The 19,697-nt window shown below is 35.9% G+C and overlaps 1 protein-coding gene across 1 annotated transcript; it reads left to right on the plus strand.

Annotated features, from left to right (window-relative positions):
• The first annotated feature begins 17,023 nt into the window (after nucleotides 1–17,023).
• Nucleotides 17,024–19,495, plus strand: LOC127261965 (caffeoyl-CoA O-methyltransferase-like). Its single transcript, XM_051290408.1, has 6 exons — nucleotides 17,024–17,116; nucleotides 17,497–17,576; nucleotides 17,666–17,974; nucleotides 18,219–18,305; nucleotides 18,390–19,078; nucleotides 19,183–19,495. The coding sequence occupies exons 1-4, from the start codon at nucleotides 17,024–17,026 to the stop codon at nucleotides 18,247–18,249; spliced, it is 513 nt and encodes a 170-aa protein (XP_051146365.1). The 3' UTR covers nucleotides 18,250–18,305; nucleotides 18,390–19,078; nucleotides 19,183–19,495.
• The last annotated feature ends 202 nt before the right edge of the window (nucleotides 19,496–19,697 follow it).

Genomic DNA, 19,697 nt, shown 5'->3' on the forward strand with positions numbered 1-19,697 from the left:
ATATTACCTAACCTTACTAAGAAGATCAGTGAGACGAGAGAAGTATTGTTCCACTGTCTCTGTAGCTGTCATCTTGCAGCGATCAAACAATCTTCTCAACGACTATGTTGGGTTTGGGCTCCCAACCATGTGAATTAAAGGCCCAAATGTCAAAGGTAATTAGTTTTAATTGGATGACCTAATTACCCCTGAAATAATATTCAGCAGCAGCAGCCGCCGACAGTGATATATCCGAAAAGAAAAACAGAGCAGTCCGGAGTTGTTCTTTAGTAAACATTGGCATAGGAAACATTGTCTGATCGGCTTGAAATTTTTACTGAAGATAGGCGACATCTATATCTTCATTTTTTTTGGTGGAGATCATTTTTCAACGGTCCGATTTTCAGATAAAAATTTGGCAATGAACCAAATTTTTGGCTCTATTTTTGTTCGGTTTTTTCGTTGTTTGTGAGATCGAGATTTTGGATGACTTCCTGTTATTTAGGCCATATCTCGGGTTGTGATTTTGGATGCTTGTACTCTGATTTTTGTGATAGTGGAATTTTTGGGTGGGCTTAAGAGCCTCGGGGTTTTTCCTCTTCGTATTGGAGAGGTTTTCCACGTAAATCGGTGTGTCGTTATATTTCTCGTTATTAATGCTCCTGTGATATTCTAACAATTAGGGAATTATATTGCTGCGTTTGCTATTATTCCCAACAAAGTGGTATCAGAGCGTTATTGTTTGTTAGAATTATGAAGATTAATACTAGCAGGATTATTTCTTTGAATGGGATGAACTATCACAAGTCGCAAGGTAAGATGAAGGATCTTTTGTTTGTAAAAAGTTTGCATTTGTCCGTGTTTGCTACTTCAAAGCCTGAATTGAAAACTGATGAAGCCTGGAAGTTTGAGCATCTTCAGGTGTGGGTTTTATTCGGCAGTGGGTTGATGATAATGTGCTGAACCTCATTGCTAATGAAACGGATGCCAAAGAGTTGTGGGATAAGCTTGAAAAGCTTTACGCTTCCAAGACAAACAATAATAAATTATTCTTGCTCAAGCAGTTGATGCGTCTGATATACAAGGAAGATGTTCCTATTCCCGACCATGTGAATGAGTTTCAGGGATTATTAGATCAATTGTCAAATGTTAGAGTTAAATTTGATGATGATATTCTTGGGTTGTGGTTGCTGAATACGTTGCCTGATTCCTGGGAGACATTTCGGGTTTCACACACCAATTCTGCTCCCGATGGCATTATGACCTTGGACTACGCAAAGAGTGGGATTATAAATGAGGAAATGAGAAGAAAAACTCAAGGTTCATCATCCTCACAAACCGAGTTGTTGCTTGCAGAGCAAAGGGGGAGGCAGAAAAATAGAAATGGTGATAAGAGCAGACTAAGGAGCAAATCAAAATCTCGCTATAAGAATGTTGAGTGTCACTACTGTCACAAAAGGGGCCATATTCAGAAATATTGTTTCAAGTGGAAGAATGACAATCGGAATGGTGGTGCCAGAAAATCTGAAGATACTAGTCGAGTTGCCACGACAACAAATGATGATCTCATTGTTGTCTTTGATAAAAATGTCATAAATACAGTTTCTTCTGATGTATGTTGGGTTGCTGACACTGGTGCTGCAGTCCATGTCACTTCGAGAAGGGATTTCTTTGCTACTTCACAACTGGTAAGTACGGTTCATTGAGGATGGGTAACAATGATGTATCTGAAGTCCTGGGCACTGGCAATATTTGTTTGAAGGTAGGCAATGGTTCTATGTTGCGACTGAAGGATGTTAGGCATGCACCAGATATTCGTATGAATTTAATTTCCATTGGAAAACTTGATGAAGATGGCTTTGGAAACTCCTTTTTTGATGGCACGTGGAAGTTGAGTAAAGGATCTCTATTGATTGCTCGGGGTAAGAAATTGAATTTGAATTTGTATTCCATGCAAGCTTCAGTCTCTAATGATGATGTGAATTTGGTGGAGAAGCTGAACTTATCCGAGATGTGGCACAGAAGGTTGAGCCATATTAGTGCAAAGGGTCTAGAAACATTGGTAAAGAAGAATACTATTTCTGGTTTGAATAATGCATGTTTGGAGAAATGTGCACATTGTTTTGCAGGGAAGCAACATCGAGTATCCTTTAAGACCAATCAGCCTCGCCGAATGCAGATACTATTGGACTTGGTGCATTCAGATGTTTTCGGTCCTTTGAAGATACATACTTTCAGTGGTGCTTCTCATTTTTTGACATTTATTGATGATCATTCTAGGAAACTGTGGGTTTATGTATTGAGATCGAAGGATCAAGTGCTTGATAAGTTTAAGGACTTTCAAGCTTCAGTAGAAAGACAAACTGGAAGAAAGTTGAAATGCATTCGAACTGATAATGGGGGAGAGTATCGAGGACCATTTGAGGATTATCGTAGAAAACAAGGTATTCAACATCAAAAGACTCCTCCGAAGACGCCTCAGTTGAATGGATTGGCTGAAAGAATGAATAGGACTTTGATGGAAAGAGTGCGTTGTCTTTTGGCTGAGTCGAAACTTCCCAAGTCATTTTGGGGTGAGGCCTTGTTAACTGCTGCTCATGTCATTAATTTGACTCCTACTGTTGCTTTGAATGGCGATGTTCTAGAAAATGTATGGACAGGCAGAAACTCATCGTATACTCACTTAAGGGTCTTCGGCAGTAAGCCTTATGTTCATATTCCAAAAGATGAGAGATCGAAATTGGATATGAAGAGCAAACAGTGTATCTTTGTGGGTTATGGCCAAGATGAGTTTGGTTACAGGATGTATAATCCTGTTGCGAAGAAGCTCATAAGAAGTTGTGATGTTGTGTTTCTGGAAAATGAAACAATTGATGACATAAAGGATGATTCGCATGCTCAGGATGACTTCGTAGATGTTGATCCTGTTCCCGTAACACGATCACCTTTGAGAGGTAATGAAGATGATGATCATGATGACGATGCCCAACGTGTTACTGATGCTGGTGGTAATGATCTTGATCATTCTGCAATTGATTCGCAACAAGCTTTACTCAGGAAATCTACTAGAGCCAAGCAACCGTCTAGTAGATATTCTACCGAAGAGTATGTATTTCTGACTGACGGGAGAGAACCTGAATGTTTTGATGAAACCATGGAGAGTGCTGAAAAAGAGAGTTGGTGGCTTGCCATGGAGGACGAGATGAAATCTCTATATGAAAATCAAACATTCGACTTGGTAAAATTATCGAATGGTAAAAGAGCATTGAAGAATAGGTGGGTCTATAGACAGAAACAGGAAGAGGGTTCCTCGAAACCAAGATATAAAGCCAGATTGGTTGTTAAAGGTTCAGTCAGAAAAAGGAGTCAACTTCGATGAAATATTCTCTCCAGTGGTTAAATTGTCTTCTATTCGATCCGTACTAGCAATGGCTGCCAGTCTCAACTTGGAGATTGAACAGATGGACGTAAAGACAGCCTTTCTTCACGGTGATTTGAATGAAGATATTTATATGGACCAGCCTGAAGGGTTTCAAGTGCAAGGCAAAGAGGAGTATGTTTGTAAGTTGAAGAAAAGTTTGTACGGCTTAAAGCAAGCTCCCCGACAATGGTATAAGAAGTTTGAGTCAGTTATGCAACAACATGGTTACCGAAAGCTCACTTCTGATCACTGCGTATCTGTGCAAAGGTTCTCCGATAATAACTTTATTATATTGTTGCTCTATGTCGACGACATGCTCATTGTTGGTCAGAATGCTGCAAAGATTCGCGATTTGAAGCAAGAGTTGAGCAAGTCATTTGCTATGAAGGATTTAGGAGCAGCCAATCAAATTCTAGGTATTAAAATTCTACGAGATAGAAAGATCGGAAGAATTTGGTTGTCACAGGAGAAATATATTGAAAAAGTCCTTCAGAGGTTTCGCATGGAAACGGCTAAGCCTGTTAGCACTCCATTAGCCACACACATGAAGTTGAGTGTTTCTCAATGCCCTTCTACGGAAGAAGAAAAGAAATATATGACAAATGTTCCTTATTCATCTGCGGTTGGGAGTTTGATGTACGCAATGGTGTGTACAAGGCCAGACATTGCCTATGCAGTCAGCACCGTGAGTCGGTTTCGCTCAAATCCTGGAAGAGAACATTGGAACGGTGTAAAGTGGATTTTGAGATATCTTCGTGGCACGTCAAATTTGAAGATTTGTTTCGGGAATGAGGATTTAGTTCTTCATGGTTTTACTGATTCTGACATGGCTGGAGATATTGACACTCGGAAATCCACTTCAGGGCATGTGATCATCTTTGGAGGCGGAGTGGTTTCCTCGCAATCGAGATTGCAGAAATGCGTTGCATTATCAACCACAGAAGCTGAATTCATTGCAGCTACTGAAGCATGCAAGGAAATGCTTTGGTTGAAGAAATTTCTTTTGGAGGTTGGCCACTCTCAAGAGAGGTACGAATTATTTTGTGATAATCAAAGTGCTATTCATCTTGGAAAGTACCCTACTTTTCATTCAAAGTCGAAACACATTGATGTGCAGTATCATTGGTTGCGGGATGTGTTGGATGAATAGTTGATTACATTGGAAAAGGTACATACGAATGATAATGCAGCTGATATGCTTACTAAGTGTGTGCCAAAATGGAAATTCAAAGTTTGTTGCTCACTTGTCTGGATGACAAGTTCCTCCACATAGTCAGGAGGGGGGAGATTTTTTGGGTTTGGGCTCCCAACCATGTGAATTAAAGGCCCAAATTTAAAAGGTAATTAGTTTTAATTGGATGACCTAATTACCCCCGGGAATAATAATCAGCAGCAGCAGCCGCCGACAGTGATATATCCGAAAAGAAAAACAGAGCAGTTCCGAGTTGTTCTTCTTCCTGCGCAGTTTCGGATATTGGATCAATCGGCATAGGAAACGTTGTCTGATCGGCTTGAAATTTTTACTGAAGATAGGGGACATTTATATCTTCATTTTGTTTGGTGGAGATCATTTTTCAACGGTCCGATTTTCAGATAAAAATTCGGCAATGAACCAGGTTTTTGGCTCTGTTTTTGTTCGATTTTTTCGTTGTTTGTGAGATCGAGATTTTGGATGACTTCCTGTTATTTAGGCCATAGCTCGGGTTGTGATTTTGGATGCTTGTACTCTGATTTTTGTGATAGTTGAAATTTTTGGTGGGCTTAAGAGCCTCGTGGTTTTTCCTCTTCGCATTGGAGAAGTTTTCCACGTAAATCGGTGTGTCGTTATATTTCTCGTTATTAATGCTCATGCGATATTCTAACAATTCGAGAATTATATTTCTGCGTATTGCTATTATTCCCAACAGACTGCAATTTGGACTTTTGAGCTCGATCGACTCCTTTGTATGATATCTTCAAGATGTCCCATGCTTCCTTTGTTGGTTTTGCACTTGTGATTTGCCCGAAAACAGAGCAATCAACACCTTGATGGATCTGACCTAGAGCAAGTTGGTCTCGTCGTTGAGCATTTGCATTTGCGTCATTTGTAAGTCCCAGCTCAACAAAATTCCAACGATTTTGTGCCTTCAGGTATGTAGACATCATTATTTCCCAATAATTGTAGTCTAAATTCTCATCTAATTTGGGACCCGTCAACACAATGTAATAGCTGGTTGCCATTTCTTACCTGGAAGAAAGATATCGATTTATGCTGGAAATTAAGAAAAGGAAAACGAAGGGAAAGTCCAGACAGATCTGGGAGAGGTGAAAGGCAAAGAAAAGAAAAAAGGATTTTTTTGTGGCTCACATACCAAAGTGATGGAAGAAGGAAAATTGCAGAAATAATAAAGAACTCTGAATTTTAATTCAGTGATGTACTAATACAACTTATGACTGTCACTTATTTAAATATAACAGATGGTTACTAATAATCACTAAAAATAAGCCAAAGACTTCAAACCCACTACTAATAAAATTTATTTTGATTCAAAGGCATTAATTGACTTAGTTTAACATACTAACACATATGCATAAATTATGTTTTCGAAATAAATGTTTTGATATGTAATGAGAGAGAGTATCCAAAAAATAGGGTTGTGTCTAAGTAAAAATTAAAAATTAAAAAAAAAAGAAAGTTTTGTGTTTTCATGTTAATTGTCAAACTTCATGGTTGAAATAAGCATTAACAAGAAATTATTTGAATCTTATTTGTAGGTTAGTATATTTACAAGAAAAAATCAATTAGGCAGATGTGGTGTTTAAGAATTACTATTGAGCTTTAGAACTAATGTTAGGCTACAAATAATTGAGTATAGTAGTTGTTTTTTTTTTTTTTTTTTCATGTTTTCATTGATTTCTAGATTTTCTATTAACAAACAAATATTAGACTAGAAGGTAACAAGAAAGTTAATCTTCAAAAAATATCATTGTTTCTCCAAATACAACACTTCCTCCAAATGCGTTTGTTAGGATATTTTAAATTTTATTAATATCTGTAATGATATTAAATATTGGTATAAAATTATTTCGTTCGAAAAATGCTAATATTTTCCCATGTTCTCTGGAATAGACATATGAAGCCACGTATCATCCTTTTTAATAATAACAGTTAATAACACAAATCACTTTTTACAATTATTGGTAAATACATCATACTTAGTTACATATGATATGAAATATACATATATATATAATATGAGCTAGCATACTTTCAAAATAAAATTATTTAAGAAAAAAATTGTAACATGAAAAGGTTAATACATTTGACATAATATAGATAAGATTGCATACAGTGGTTCAACAACTTGTGTTGAGAAAATATGTGAAATCGGTTGTGGACAAGGTGGCGTACTAGAAATACTTGAAGTCATGTTTACTCCGGTATAATGTAACATATGAGTATTGACATATTTATGTCATGTGAAATCTCAATGCATAAAAAAACTTGCTGATATGCGGTGGACGCAGCCAAAAGTTGATTCACAACAAGAGAAAAATGAGCAATTATTAAGTATCTTGGTTCTTTATTTTCTTATTTGATTATTTTGAATAATTGATAGGATGGTTGGGCCTAGGCCCATAGTTGTTTTTTCCTAGTATTTAAGTATTATTTTAAGATAGTATTAGCATTCGGATTTCCTTGAGTTTCACAGCATCGGCTTGGTCGGGAAGAGTGGTTCTTCCATTGTTATCAATAAAGTTTAGTCTTTTGGTTTTCTTAAGTTCTAGTGTTATCAAATTGGTCCAACCTGCCGGATCTCAACAGTGGAGGATGACGCTAACAAATACGCAACGCATTGAAGCTTTGTAGGAAGCCCTGGAGGAACTTCGAGCAGGCGTGGAAGCACAACAAGAAGGATTGTCGCACCTCGAATCGAAGGTGGATTGACAAGTGGATACTCTGAAGATAGACTTTCAGCAGCCATGTGGGATACGATTCTTGGGCTGTCCCCGCATGGGCCGCCCGCCACACCTATTAGGGGCTCGGCGGTGCAGGCAACTATGGCGGGAGGATGTGAGGTAGAGGATTCGTTGACGAGGGCTGCCGGCATCAACGGGGCAGCACGTCTGTTTAAGGATGTTGGAGGAACGTGGACTACTCCGACAACTGATTTTAAGCTTAAAGATGCGCAACTCCCTAGCTTTGATGGCCACTACCCCTTGGGATGGGTTGCTAGGGCCGAACAACACTTCATATTACACGGAGTCCCCGAGGAGATTAAGATGAGTCTTGCGCGAGTGGAGATGGAAGATGTGGCACTCCATTGGTCCCGTTGGCATATGATGAAGCATGCTTCTGCCTCCTGGATTGAATTCTCACAGGCATTGGTTACTAGGTTTGACGATCGATTCATGGGGAATCCGTATGAGATGATAGTAACGTTAAGGCAAACAGGTTCCATTGATGAATATGTCAATTTATTCACTCAACTTGCTACTTAAGCTCAACCATTGACAGAAGCGCAGGCCTTGGGGTATTATTCAGGGGGCTTGAAACAAATTATCAGAAATAAGTTAAGGGTAGTGGAACCCCCGGATCTCGAATCTGCAATCCACGTTAGTAGAAGCATTGAGTAGGAGTTGAAAAATGGATCTGCGGCAGAATTTTACCCGCGAAAAACCTCTTCGACACTGCGAAATAACCTGGTTGGGCGAGCTGAAAGCACTATCTCCTTAAACACAGCTGGAGGGGTAGAGAACCGCCATTCAATTAGCAGCAATATTGTGGGGAGGGGGGGGGCAACGATCAGTCACTTCAACCCCTTCTTCAAAGGGAAGCACACGAAAATTAAGTCGAGACGCCCCGTAAAAAGCTAATCTAAGCGGGGTTTCAATCCATCATCCTCGTAAAATTAATAAATAAATCTTACCGTTTGGTGAATAAAAAAGACACTTACTAACATACTTGTCTATTGCTATACTGGAATTGAGAGGATAAACATCTATGTCAACTAGTGCTATGTTCTTTTATAAAGTCACTATAAATTAAACACTTCAAAATGGTTCTACTTAATCCACTGAAAGTAAATTATTGCAATTTTATAGCCAAAGATAGACTAATACGAAATTACATTACAATCATTCGTATGACTTGTCTTGGCTTGCATTTAAATATTGCATGAAAATTAGTGGTCTCAACTTGTAAAAACATTATAGATATGACAATGCATACTAACAAAGAAACTTTTGATATGACTAAATATATTTTGAAAGTATTGTTGGTTACAGATTAATTTAGAAATAATAATAAAAAAAATGAATAGAAAATTTAATATGAAGACACATTTGATATGGCTAAATCTATTTTGTGATTTTGGATTAATTTAGAAATAGATACCTAATATTATATAAAAAGAGGATTGAATGTGAAGTTTTGAAAATATATTAAGTATATTTCATATTATTATTTTTTTTTTTTAGAGAAATCCAAATTTGATAAATAGTGTTAAAAAAATTTTGAAACATAAGTAAACAGAAGTCTTGAAAACTGAGAAACTAATAACTATAAGCTACAACATAGTGAACGAAAATCCATACCTTTGAGAACATATATTCGATAGTTTCAATTGGCCTTTCAATCACTCCACAAATGTAACAAACATTCATCTTGAATATCGAAGAGTGCTCACAGTCATCTTCATAGTCACCACCATTTTTCTCATGCTGAAACATCGAACAAAAAACTGAATATATGTGTGTGTGTGTAAACTTCGATGAAACTGATGCTGATCCTATTTACCGTAAATGCAAATATGCCTGCCTCGGGGACAAAACCAAATGCACTTCTAAAATAAATACGTAATTCTAAATGTGTAAGAGAAAGTGTAAGCACCTTCTCACGCTCCATTGCAACTGCCATCTCGCTCCACGGGTCACCCAGGTCATTGGAAGTGGCATCCAGAGTCCCTTGACGTTCCTGCTCCCTTTCATCATCGGAGTCATCATCCTCGCTTCTAGAGTATTTAAGCTCAGACTCATTGAACAAAGGTGCGTCGAACAAATGACAAAATAGGTCTTGAATGAATCATCGTCTCTGCAATATGTTATAACGTAATCAGCAATATGTAAAAACATATGACATCTGCAGTAGCAGTGTTAATTAAGTGAATAGTGTGTAAATTGCGCTGGTCAATTAATAAGTTGATTATGGGTACGAATGTTCAGAAATAAATTACCAAAGGATCTTGCATTGGTGAATTTGTAAATGCTCAGACATGTCAGCTGGAGGTTCTACATCCTCAGTCCACTCTTCTGTGTCGTCATCATCGGAATCACTGATAATGATAATTCAGGATGAGGGCTTGCAGGGCCCCGAACAAAAAACTTCATTCTCAAAAAGTGCTCGAATACTTGGCTTCTATAAATGGCTAACTCACTCCTATCTTAACTTAGGTGTTCGTTTTTCCCTCATCCAACACGGATTGAGAACTAATTCGGGACTATTATTATTATTATTATTATTATTATTATTATTATTATTATTATTCAGAAAGCTGTATGAGAACTATGTTGGTGATTTTGAAGATAAATGTAAATGGTGAAGTGATGAAGAAATGTGCTGAAATGTGCTGTTGCAAGTTTTATTATTCTGCAAGAAAACAGATATTATTCTCATACCACAATTTATTTATAGCAATAGATACAATATATAAGAGTCTACATAATTAATGCTCATAACATGTTCCAATGTAATTTAATTCATCAATTAATTATTCATGCAGTCTTTTAATACTACAAAAAAATATTAATTTTATAATAAGATTTTTTTGTTTTTAAATTCACTTTTTTCGTTACAAATGATATTAGAGACAGAATTAAGGATGAAATTACGTTAGCTACGTAAACTTTAGGAACGAAATTCCGTTACAAATATACTATTTTTTTTGTAGTGTAGTCTCTCAAAATGGTCCTTCAATCTTCTTTCTTGGAAATTGCAAATTACTAATTAACTCTCAACACTCCTTGATTTCCAATTTCCAAGAACTCCTTTGCCCTTTTAAATTTCTCCGGTGGAACCTCCTTGGTGAGGAAATCTGCATTCTACTCATTTGTTCCAATAAACTCCAAATTGATTTTTATCTTGTTCACCATATCTCTGATGAAATGATGTCGCAGCTCAATATCCTAATACGGGATTCTTTGTCATAGCTATTGTAGACGTGTTATCACAATAAACTATTGTTGCCTTCTCCTGAATTTGTTGGAGGTCATTATGCACTCTCCTTAACCAAACTCCTTCACAAATAGCTTCCGTAAATGCAATGTATTCAGCTTCGGCCGTCAATAGTGCAACAGATTTCTGCTTCTTTGAACTCCAAGAGATGATATTAGAACCAAGACAAAATAAGTATCCTGACGTGCTCTTTCTGTCATCCAATGATCCAGCCCAATCGCTATCGGTAAATCCAACCAAATTCGAATCTCCTTTGACATATTTGATGCCTTTCTTCTTGCTTCCTTGAAGGTACCGCAGTATCCTCTTCGCAGCTGTGAAATGAGCTTTGCTTGGATTACTCATGAATCTAGAGATCAAAGCTCACGGCGTGCACAATATCTGGTCTTGTGTTGGTAAGATAAATCAAAGAACCAACAAGACTTCTAAACAGCGAACTATCCACCTCCTCTGCTCCATCATCCTACCTCAATTTTTCATTCACCATCATTGGAGTAGAAGTTATTTAAAATATTTAAATACATATTCTAATTTTTTTTTATTATTTATATATTAATTTTATTTTAAAGTTATTAACATTATTAATTAAATAAAAAAATGATATCATAATTTATTATTATTAATTAATTAAATATATATATATTTTTTAAATATTGTATCACTATAAAATAGTTCAATTATGTTGAAAAAGAAGAGAGTATATATTATTGTTAGAGTTGATTTATTTTTTAATGTATCTTTTTATATTTGAAATAATTTTAAACATTTCACGTGACTTTTTTTCTTTCTTTTTTTTTTTGTTTTTTGTGTACAATTAATTAAAGGACCATCCATTTGCATTTTTATTTCTTCAAATGTAATCCCCTGATTGCTAAAATCAAATTATCTTGTGATTGCCATAATTATTCTACCTTGTGAATCCTATATACATAATTTTAATATATATAATTATAATATTATTATTATTGTAATCTTACCCACACAATAGTATTATGAATTATGGGAAGGTAGGTAAGTATGAAATGTATATAAATAGTGGGTTGCATTTGTTCCTCCCACAACACAACACAACACAATCCATTACATTTCATTCTATATATATATACGTACGGTACTACTACCCATATAATATATATGGCAATGGCGAACAAGCAGTTTTTCTTGGTTATCTTCCTCGTTTTTGCAGGCATGCATTCATTCATTCTTACACTGATGATGCAATAAACTAATTAATTATATAATCATACAATACATATTAGTTGATAAATGAATGCTGATTAATTAATTAGTTAGTATGGAATTATATATATATATATTAATGAATGGTTAATGGATGGATGCAGCTATTGGCAGCGTAAGCGCGCAAAAGAGGTGCAGTGTGGTGCTGAACAACAAGGGATGCATGTTGCCTCAGTGCCAAGCTCAGTGCCTCAAGCAGTACAACGGCAATGGCGTCTGCACCGCCGGGATCTCCTCCTCTTTCATCTGCACATGCTTCTACAACTGCGGCTCATCATCATCATCTTCATCCAATATCATTAATTAATACTTCATTCATTTTTTACCTGTACTCTCTAAAATAATATTAATTGTTTGGTGTTTATTATTACTTAAAGAATACTTATTAATAATATATAATTTTGCCTTCACCTACAAACATCTCTGCACAAATGGTTTGGAAATAATTAACTTGATATTGTGATATTATGTTTTTCAAATACGATACTTTGATTCAAATTCTATCGAAGAGTTGCACAAAATTTGTATTAATTGAGATATACAGATTTTGTAATGAAAAATATCGAAATGAGAGTGAATATTGTTGAGAAATAGAGTGTAAGAATACAAAAACTTTTTAGTCCCTCTCACAACATCATCGATCATGTATATATAATATATAGAATTAAACACAAAGAAGCTTCTTATTTAAGCTAAACAAATTGCTTCCATTCAAATGAATTGATACGTTGTCTCCTCGATTCAAAAGTCTCATATAATCTGCAATTAGACACATTCCATGTGGGGTTGGATAGAATAGAATTGTGATTGACCGCCTCTTGATCTTGCTTGCGCTTGTTCGGCCCGGTAAAGCCAACCATCACAATCCGTACGTCTTGTCTTATCCAGAAATCAATCCCGGGCTGTTGAGAGTAACCCGTAGCAACAAGTCTTGCCTTGTGCTTTTAAATGCTTCCATCTTCTTGAAACTTGGTCTTATAGATCCATTTCAATCCAATCACATCCTTATGCTTTGGATAATCCACCAATTGCCACGTTTCATTTTTCTTGATCATTCGAATATCCTCATCTATTGCTTTATGCCGTACTTTTTCTTTTGCAGCATCAACATAACCTCTGGGCTCACAAGTAAAAAGAGAAAAGTCAAAATTTTTCATAAAAAGTTCCTGCAATAGCCGTGTCCGTCTTACGGGTGATTCCGGACTAGATTCCATAGCATCTTGACGAGTCAATGAAGTGGGTATTGGATTTTGTGGTTGTGAGAGTTCAGCAGGGTCATCATCAAGTTGAGATTGCTCAAAGAATTCATTGGATGCTGAATTTTGTGTTGCATTTCCAACCCAATTCCACACAGCAATTTCATCAAAAATAACATCCCTTGCTACAACAAGCTTGATCGTTATTGGATTGTAGAGACGATATTCTTTCGACTCATCACAGTATCCAATAAAAATCCGTTTCTCACCCTTCTTGTCAAGCTTATCTTTGTTCTGTCTGTCAACATGAGAGTATGCGAATGCTGCCTATTAGGGATTTAAGAGCCTAAAGGTGCGATGAAATTGCGGAAGCGGATCGAAACACAATTGAAGCACAAACAAAATATTGCAAAATACAAAAAGAACACAAGATTTACGTGGAAAACCCAAAATGGGAAAAAACCACTGATGATGAGGAATCCACTAGATGAATCTAATGTTTTCAATGTTACAAATCGAATGATTAACCTCACTCAACCCCCAAAAACAATCCCCTTATCGGTATCTATGCAAAAGGGGAAGTTTTGATCTTCTAACATGGAAGGTAAATCAAATCGATAGAAATCACCAATATATGGAAGGATGAAGATATGAAATCTTAGGATATCACTCCTTAATCACGCCTATGACTCTACTGATTTGGTGCCAAGTCAACCTTGCCATCCTTGTCAGGCCCGTGATTAAAGCCTCCGAAATCTCTTCATTTGACTAAGATATATTAAATCAAATCTAGAACAAGAATGTCCGCCTAGTCATGCCCATGACTAAGGCTGCCGAAAACTTCTGGAAATCTTGCCTTGAAGAGAATTTGAGGTACAATCCCAACAAACTCCACCTTGCCACAAATTCGATTTAAAAAATAAACATCCTCATCACCAAGTCCCAGACGGGACACTCAACAACTGGTAAGATTAACCAAGTCCAAACAATATTGGAACTTGGCAACGGCAAGTGGCTTAGTTAACATATCAGCCGGGTTCTTGGGCGTATGAATTTTATCCACTACGACTTCACCTTTTAAGACCGTATCTCGAATAAAATGGTGCTTCCCAGAAATATGTTTGGTCCTTTCATGATACTGATTATTTTTCGTCAAATGTATTGCACTTTGGTTATCAAAAAATACAGTAAGAACTTTTTGCTCGTAACCAAGCTCTATAACAAGACCTCTTAGCCAACTCGCCTCTTTAACTCCTTCGGTAGCTGCTATATATTCCACCTCGGTGGTCAATAAAGCAGTAACCGACTGAAGTGAAGATTTCCATGAAATAGCACAGCCACATAAAGTGAAAATATACCCCGAAAGAGGACGTCTGCGATCAAGGTATCTACCATAATCCGAATCAACATAACCGGTCACATCCAATGAAATACATTTATTTCTATAAAAAACCAAGCCAAGATGTGATGTATCTTTCAAGTATCGCAAAACCCACTTAACAGCATTCCAATGAGCCTTTCCCAGATTGTGCATATAATGGCTCACAACACTCACAACATGCGCCAAATCCGGCCTAGTGCAAACCATTGCATACATTAGGCTACCAATCGCATTTGAGTACGGAATTTTCGCCATGTCCTCAACTTCATCTTCTGAGCAAGGACTCAAGTTTTCGCACAATCTGAAATGCGCAGCCAAGGGAGTAGATACAGCTTTGCAAGATTGCATATTAAATTGATCGAGTACCTTATCCACATACTGCATTTGGAACAGAAATAACTTTCCGCCTTTTCGATCTCTAATTATTTCCATCCCAAGAATTTTCTTCGCAGTGCCCAGCTCTTTCATATGAAACTCATTACTAAGCTGCGATTTCAACTTAACAATAGAAGACATGTTACGTGAGGCAATCAACATGTCATCGACATAAAGCAACAAGTATAAAAATGAACCGTCAGAGAACTTCTGAAAATAAATACAGTTGTCATACTTGCTGCGAGAATAACCTTGCCCAATCATAAATGAATCAAACCTTTTGTATCACTGCCGCGGGGCTTACTTCAATCCATTAAGCGATTTCTGTAATTGGCACACCAAACTTTCCTTTCCGGAAATGACGAAGCCCTCGGGCTGCTCCATATAGATTTCTTCCTCAACGTCACCATGAAGAAAAGGCCGCCTTTACATCAAGTTGCTCCAATTCCAAATCAAACATAGCAACAATACCAAGAAAAACACGAATAGAAGTATGTTGAATAACGCTAGAGAAAATTTCAGTGAAGTCTATACCTTCACGCTGACTGAAACCCATGACAACTAGCCGTGCTTTGCAACGAGGCTCTTCAACCCCCGAAATGCCTTCTTTTTTCTTATATATCCACTGACAACATAGAGGGCGCCTACCATTCGGAAGTTCAATAAGATCCCAAGTGTCATTCTTGTAGAGACTTTGAATTTCCTCTTTCATTGCCATAAACCAACTAGGAGATTCGGCACAAGAAGTTGCTTCATCGTAATTTTTTGGTTCACCGACATCACCAAATTCTTGTGCCACGAACAGAGCATATGCCACCACAGAATCCTCTAAAAGTCTGGAAGGAGGATGAATTTGTCTCCTAGGGCGATCTCTGGCCATTGCATATCATGTCTCACTGGAGCATTCAATGTGGTATTCAAACTAGATTCATCAACTTGCGGGTTAGAAGAGCTAGGAACATCAGTAGTGGGTCGGAACATCATTGGCAACTCCACCTTCTCTCTAAATTGCTGCTGGTCATTTGACGAGGACGTCGAACCTGCAGTTGAACCATTTCCAGAAGACAACATAGATTTTATGTCCACTACAAAAAGAATCTCAAATTGCCACAGAATATTGCTACGGAATACAATCTATTGTAGAATTGCAACGGAATTTGCTAAGCAAACAGGAGATGGTCGCAATTGTAATATATTGTGAGAGAATGTGCAATAGAATAGATATGTCACAGAAATTTTAGGAACTATACAAGGAATATTGCATTCCGTTGCAAAATTACGATGAAAATAGCAATATATTAATCGCGTTGCAAATTTTTCACAAATTATGCGACAAATATTATATTCCGTTGCGAAATTATGACGAAAATAGCAACAAATTAAATCCATTGTAGAATTTCAAAAAATTTACAAGGAATATTACATTCTATTGCAAAATTGTGACAGAAATAACAACCTATTAAATCCGTCACAATTGTGCAAAAGAATATGTCACAAATTAATCTCTCACAGCCCCTTATAATTTAATATAGATTTGCCCAACTGTTTGAACCGCCATTATAGTTTGAAACCGTCGATTTTGGTTTATCAAAATATCAAATCGAAATCGAATATTTTGAATCATAATTTCGATTTCGGTTTGACGATTTCAGTCAAAGTTTTGAAATCGACTATTTTGGTTAAGAACCACCGGTTCCAATTTAAAACATTAATCTATATTTATTCGTTTTTAATATTTTTATTTTTTCTAAGCTTTCATTTTAGTAAAAAATAATATAATTTAAATACATATTATGAGTTATTTATTATATAAAAATTATATAGATAATAATAATTGATTACATTATGACAATATAAAAATAATTAAACTAATAAATCTAATAAATAATTAAATTTAATTTAAATTAAAAAGTAATTATGCAAATATTAATGTCTTATATAATAACTTAATTTAATTTACACTAAATGTAATTTTATAATAATAATTTACTATAAAATTAAAAAAAAAACCATTAATAAATATTTATTTTTTTTAATATTAATATTATTTTAATTTTATAAAAATTTAATAACATATAATAAAAATTCTTTTGTCCATATATTAAACAAAATTACTGGAGTCACCTATGTGTTCACAGTAATTCTTCAACATAATCTGCACAAATTAATCTCTAGCACCCTTGTTATTTAATCCCAAAATCCCTAAATCTACTTTCAAGATGGGACAAAATGGCGAGTCGAAGGATGATCAAGCAGCCAGGCATCAGGAGGTTGGGCACAAAAGCCTTCTGCAAAGTGATGTTCTTTACCAGGTATAGCCTAGGATTGTGCCTTTTGGTGTTTTTCGCTTTGCCATTTTGTTAGGTTAATATTTTTCGATCGAGTGTGTCTATTTGGTATTTTGAAGACAAATATAGTTGGTTGCGGCATTTTTGGGAGGTTGATTCAATCTCCTTCCATATTGTTTTTCGGTTTAGTTTGTTCAATCGATCGAATCCAGATTATGCTTATGAAACTTCCTTCTGTTTTTTGTGTTTTTTGGAGAATCTCATTTCGTCATTTTAATAGATGAGGAATGTAGGAATGATGCGAAATTGTATTGAATATCTTATCGAATTAGTCACTTTTACTGCTGTTATCTTACCTTTTATGATTTGATTTGATGTGATTCGTTACTTTCGCCAAACAGTAAATTCTGGAAACCAGTGTTTATCCAAAAGAGCCAGAGACGATGAAAGGGCTCAGAGAAATTACCGCCAAGCATCCTGGTGAGTCGCAATCAAATTGTTTCATTAAAATTGTCAATGAAATGAAGTAGATCTGAATATTGGGTTGAATTTACATAGGAATATCATTACTAGATTTTCGGATGAGGGGCAGTTTCTTAACATGCTTCTGAAGCTGATTAACGCTAAGAAAACGATGGAGATTGGAGTATACACTGGGTACTTGCTTTTGGCCACCGCCCTTGCTCTTCCGGATGACGGTACAATATGTTGCCAAAACCAAAATAAATCGACCTTTTTTTTTCTGTTACTATTTTATAATATAGGAATCTACATAGTACATCCACCACTATTTATGCTCTACTTACAGCTACATGATTCTGTGGAGTTTTCTTTCAATATGACTACTGGGTCTTTGCATTGGGAACTATTGCAAAGAGAAAGGTAAGCAACCGTTGAATACACTACAAAAAAATAATATATTTGTAACGGAATTCCGTTCATAAAGTTCAGGTAGCTAATGTAATTTCATTCCTATTTTCGTCTCTAATGTCATTAGTAACAGAAAAAGTAGATTTAGAGACCAAAAAGTTTTGTTACAAAAATAATTTTTTCTTGTAGTGATACTTTCTAAGATATTTTGTTGTCTTGAATTTTTTTCAAACTGATGATCTGGTTTGTTATCTAGTTTCCGGGCATGGCTGTGGATAATCAGGTAAAATGAGGACACAATAATCATCTCAGAAATAAACTATTCTCAGCTTGATCTCAGGAGGTGAAACATAATAAGAATATTTTGTCTTATATCCATTTTTTTGTGCGAGTTTACAAAGATTTGTTTGGTTCTCACCATGTGCAGAACAAACCTGCCGCTAGAACCACAAGGGCAGGGCGATCATTACCAGCTGATAGATGCCAAGAGGTTGAACTTGAATCCTGAAAACTGATGAGAGGCTGCTGAAAATTTGATTCAGATTCCTATTTGTCTGTTTAGGTAAATACATTATGATCCACTCTATAATCCGATGCACTATAATTCATTAGATAACATTCTTGATCTTTGCTACATATGTTATTATGTTACTCCTTGCTCAGCTTTCGGACCATAAAAGGACAAACTCCTTACATCTGCATTCATGAGTATGAGTATGTATGTATGTTATGTATTACTTTGGTTGATTATCCAATCCAAATTAGTTGTTGTTTGTGCAAGTAAGTTCTTGCGTGTGCTATGTTAGTTATGTAGACTTCTATGATGAAAAGAATGTTTTGAATGCAAGAAAGAATGCATCAAATCAGGTACTTCTTGATGGCTGAATATTGACATGGGATACCTATTGCTAGTGTTATCATTATGTAATTTTCTTATGTCTTTGAATCCAATATAGCATAATAACAACTTGATTTCTTAATTATAAAAATGTGAATTATATTTGTATCAATATTTGAGGTTTTATAAATGACCTCTTGGCTTGTTTCAAGTTACCGTCAATAAAGTTATTGTTTTGTATGACAATGACAGCATAACACCTAGAGGCGTAAAGATTGGTAAGTTTACTATCTCTTGAATATGAACTTGGCATAGCTTCTTTACTTATTACTCATGTGTGGCTATTATAGTTTTTTTTTTTTTTTAAATAATTGTGCTTCAGGTACATTTGCAATGATTTTAAGAGGTCGTTTGAAAGCTTATTTGAAACGAGAGTTGAATTTCTTATTCAAGCGGCTCGTTAGTTCTATATAGAAAGAAAATGGGAACAACAAAGAAATCATTGCAATGGATAGAAGGTCACTAATTATGTGGCAATTTTTTACAACGGAAAATCTTGATTGTCACATTGTATTACTACAATAGTATTTACTACCGCTCCCATTTAGATGCAAATTTCGTTGTAATTGTAAGTTGTGACGGAAATTTTGTCTGTTGTTACAGAATTTTTCCGTAGTAATTTTCAATTTTTTTTGTAGTGGTTAAAAGTGACATCTCGACTCAAAACTACATTGTGTGATTTACCAACCGCGTTCCATAAGATATCCTTTCAACTCAATTGAATATCCAAGGAAAATACACTTCAAAGCTCTCGGAGCTAATTTTCCTATGTCAACATGTATGTACGCGGGACATCCAAAAATACGCAAAGAGGAATAGTCGACCGGGTTACCTGAC

Source organism: Andrographis paniculata, unplaced genomic scaffold (assembly GCF_009805555.1).
Source record: "Andrographis paniculata isolate CXL003 unplaced genomic scaffold, ASM980555v1 Contig65END, whole genome shotgun sequence".
Lineage (NCBI taxonomy): Eukaryota > Viridiplantae > Streptophyta > Magnoliopsida > Lamiales > Acanthaceae > Andrographis > Andrographis paniculata.

Excerpts from the sequence above, each read along its gene's own strand:
- LOC127261965 (XM_051290408.1), top strand. The coding sequence starts at position 17,024 with ATGGGACAAAATGGCGAGTCGAAGGATGATCAAGCAGCCAGGCATCAG. Across the intron at positions 17,117-17,496 it reads AAAGTGATGTTCTTTACCAG|ATTCTGGAAACCAGTGTTTA; the intron begins GTATAGCCTAGG and ends GCCAAACAGTAA. Across the intron at positions 17,577-17,665 it reads ACCGCCAAGCATCCTGGTGA|ATTTTCGGATGAGGGGCAGT; the intron begins GTCGCAATCAAA and ends TATCATTACTAG.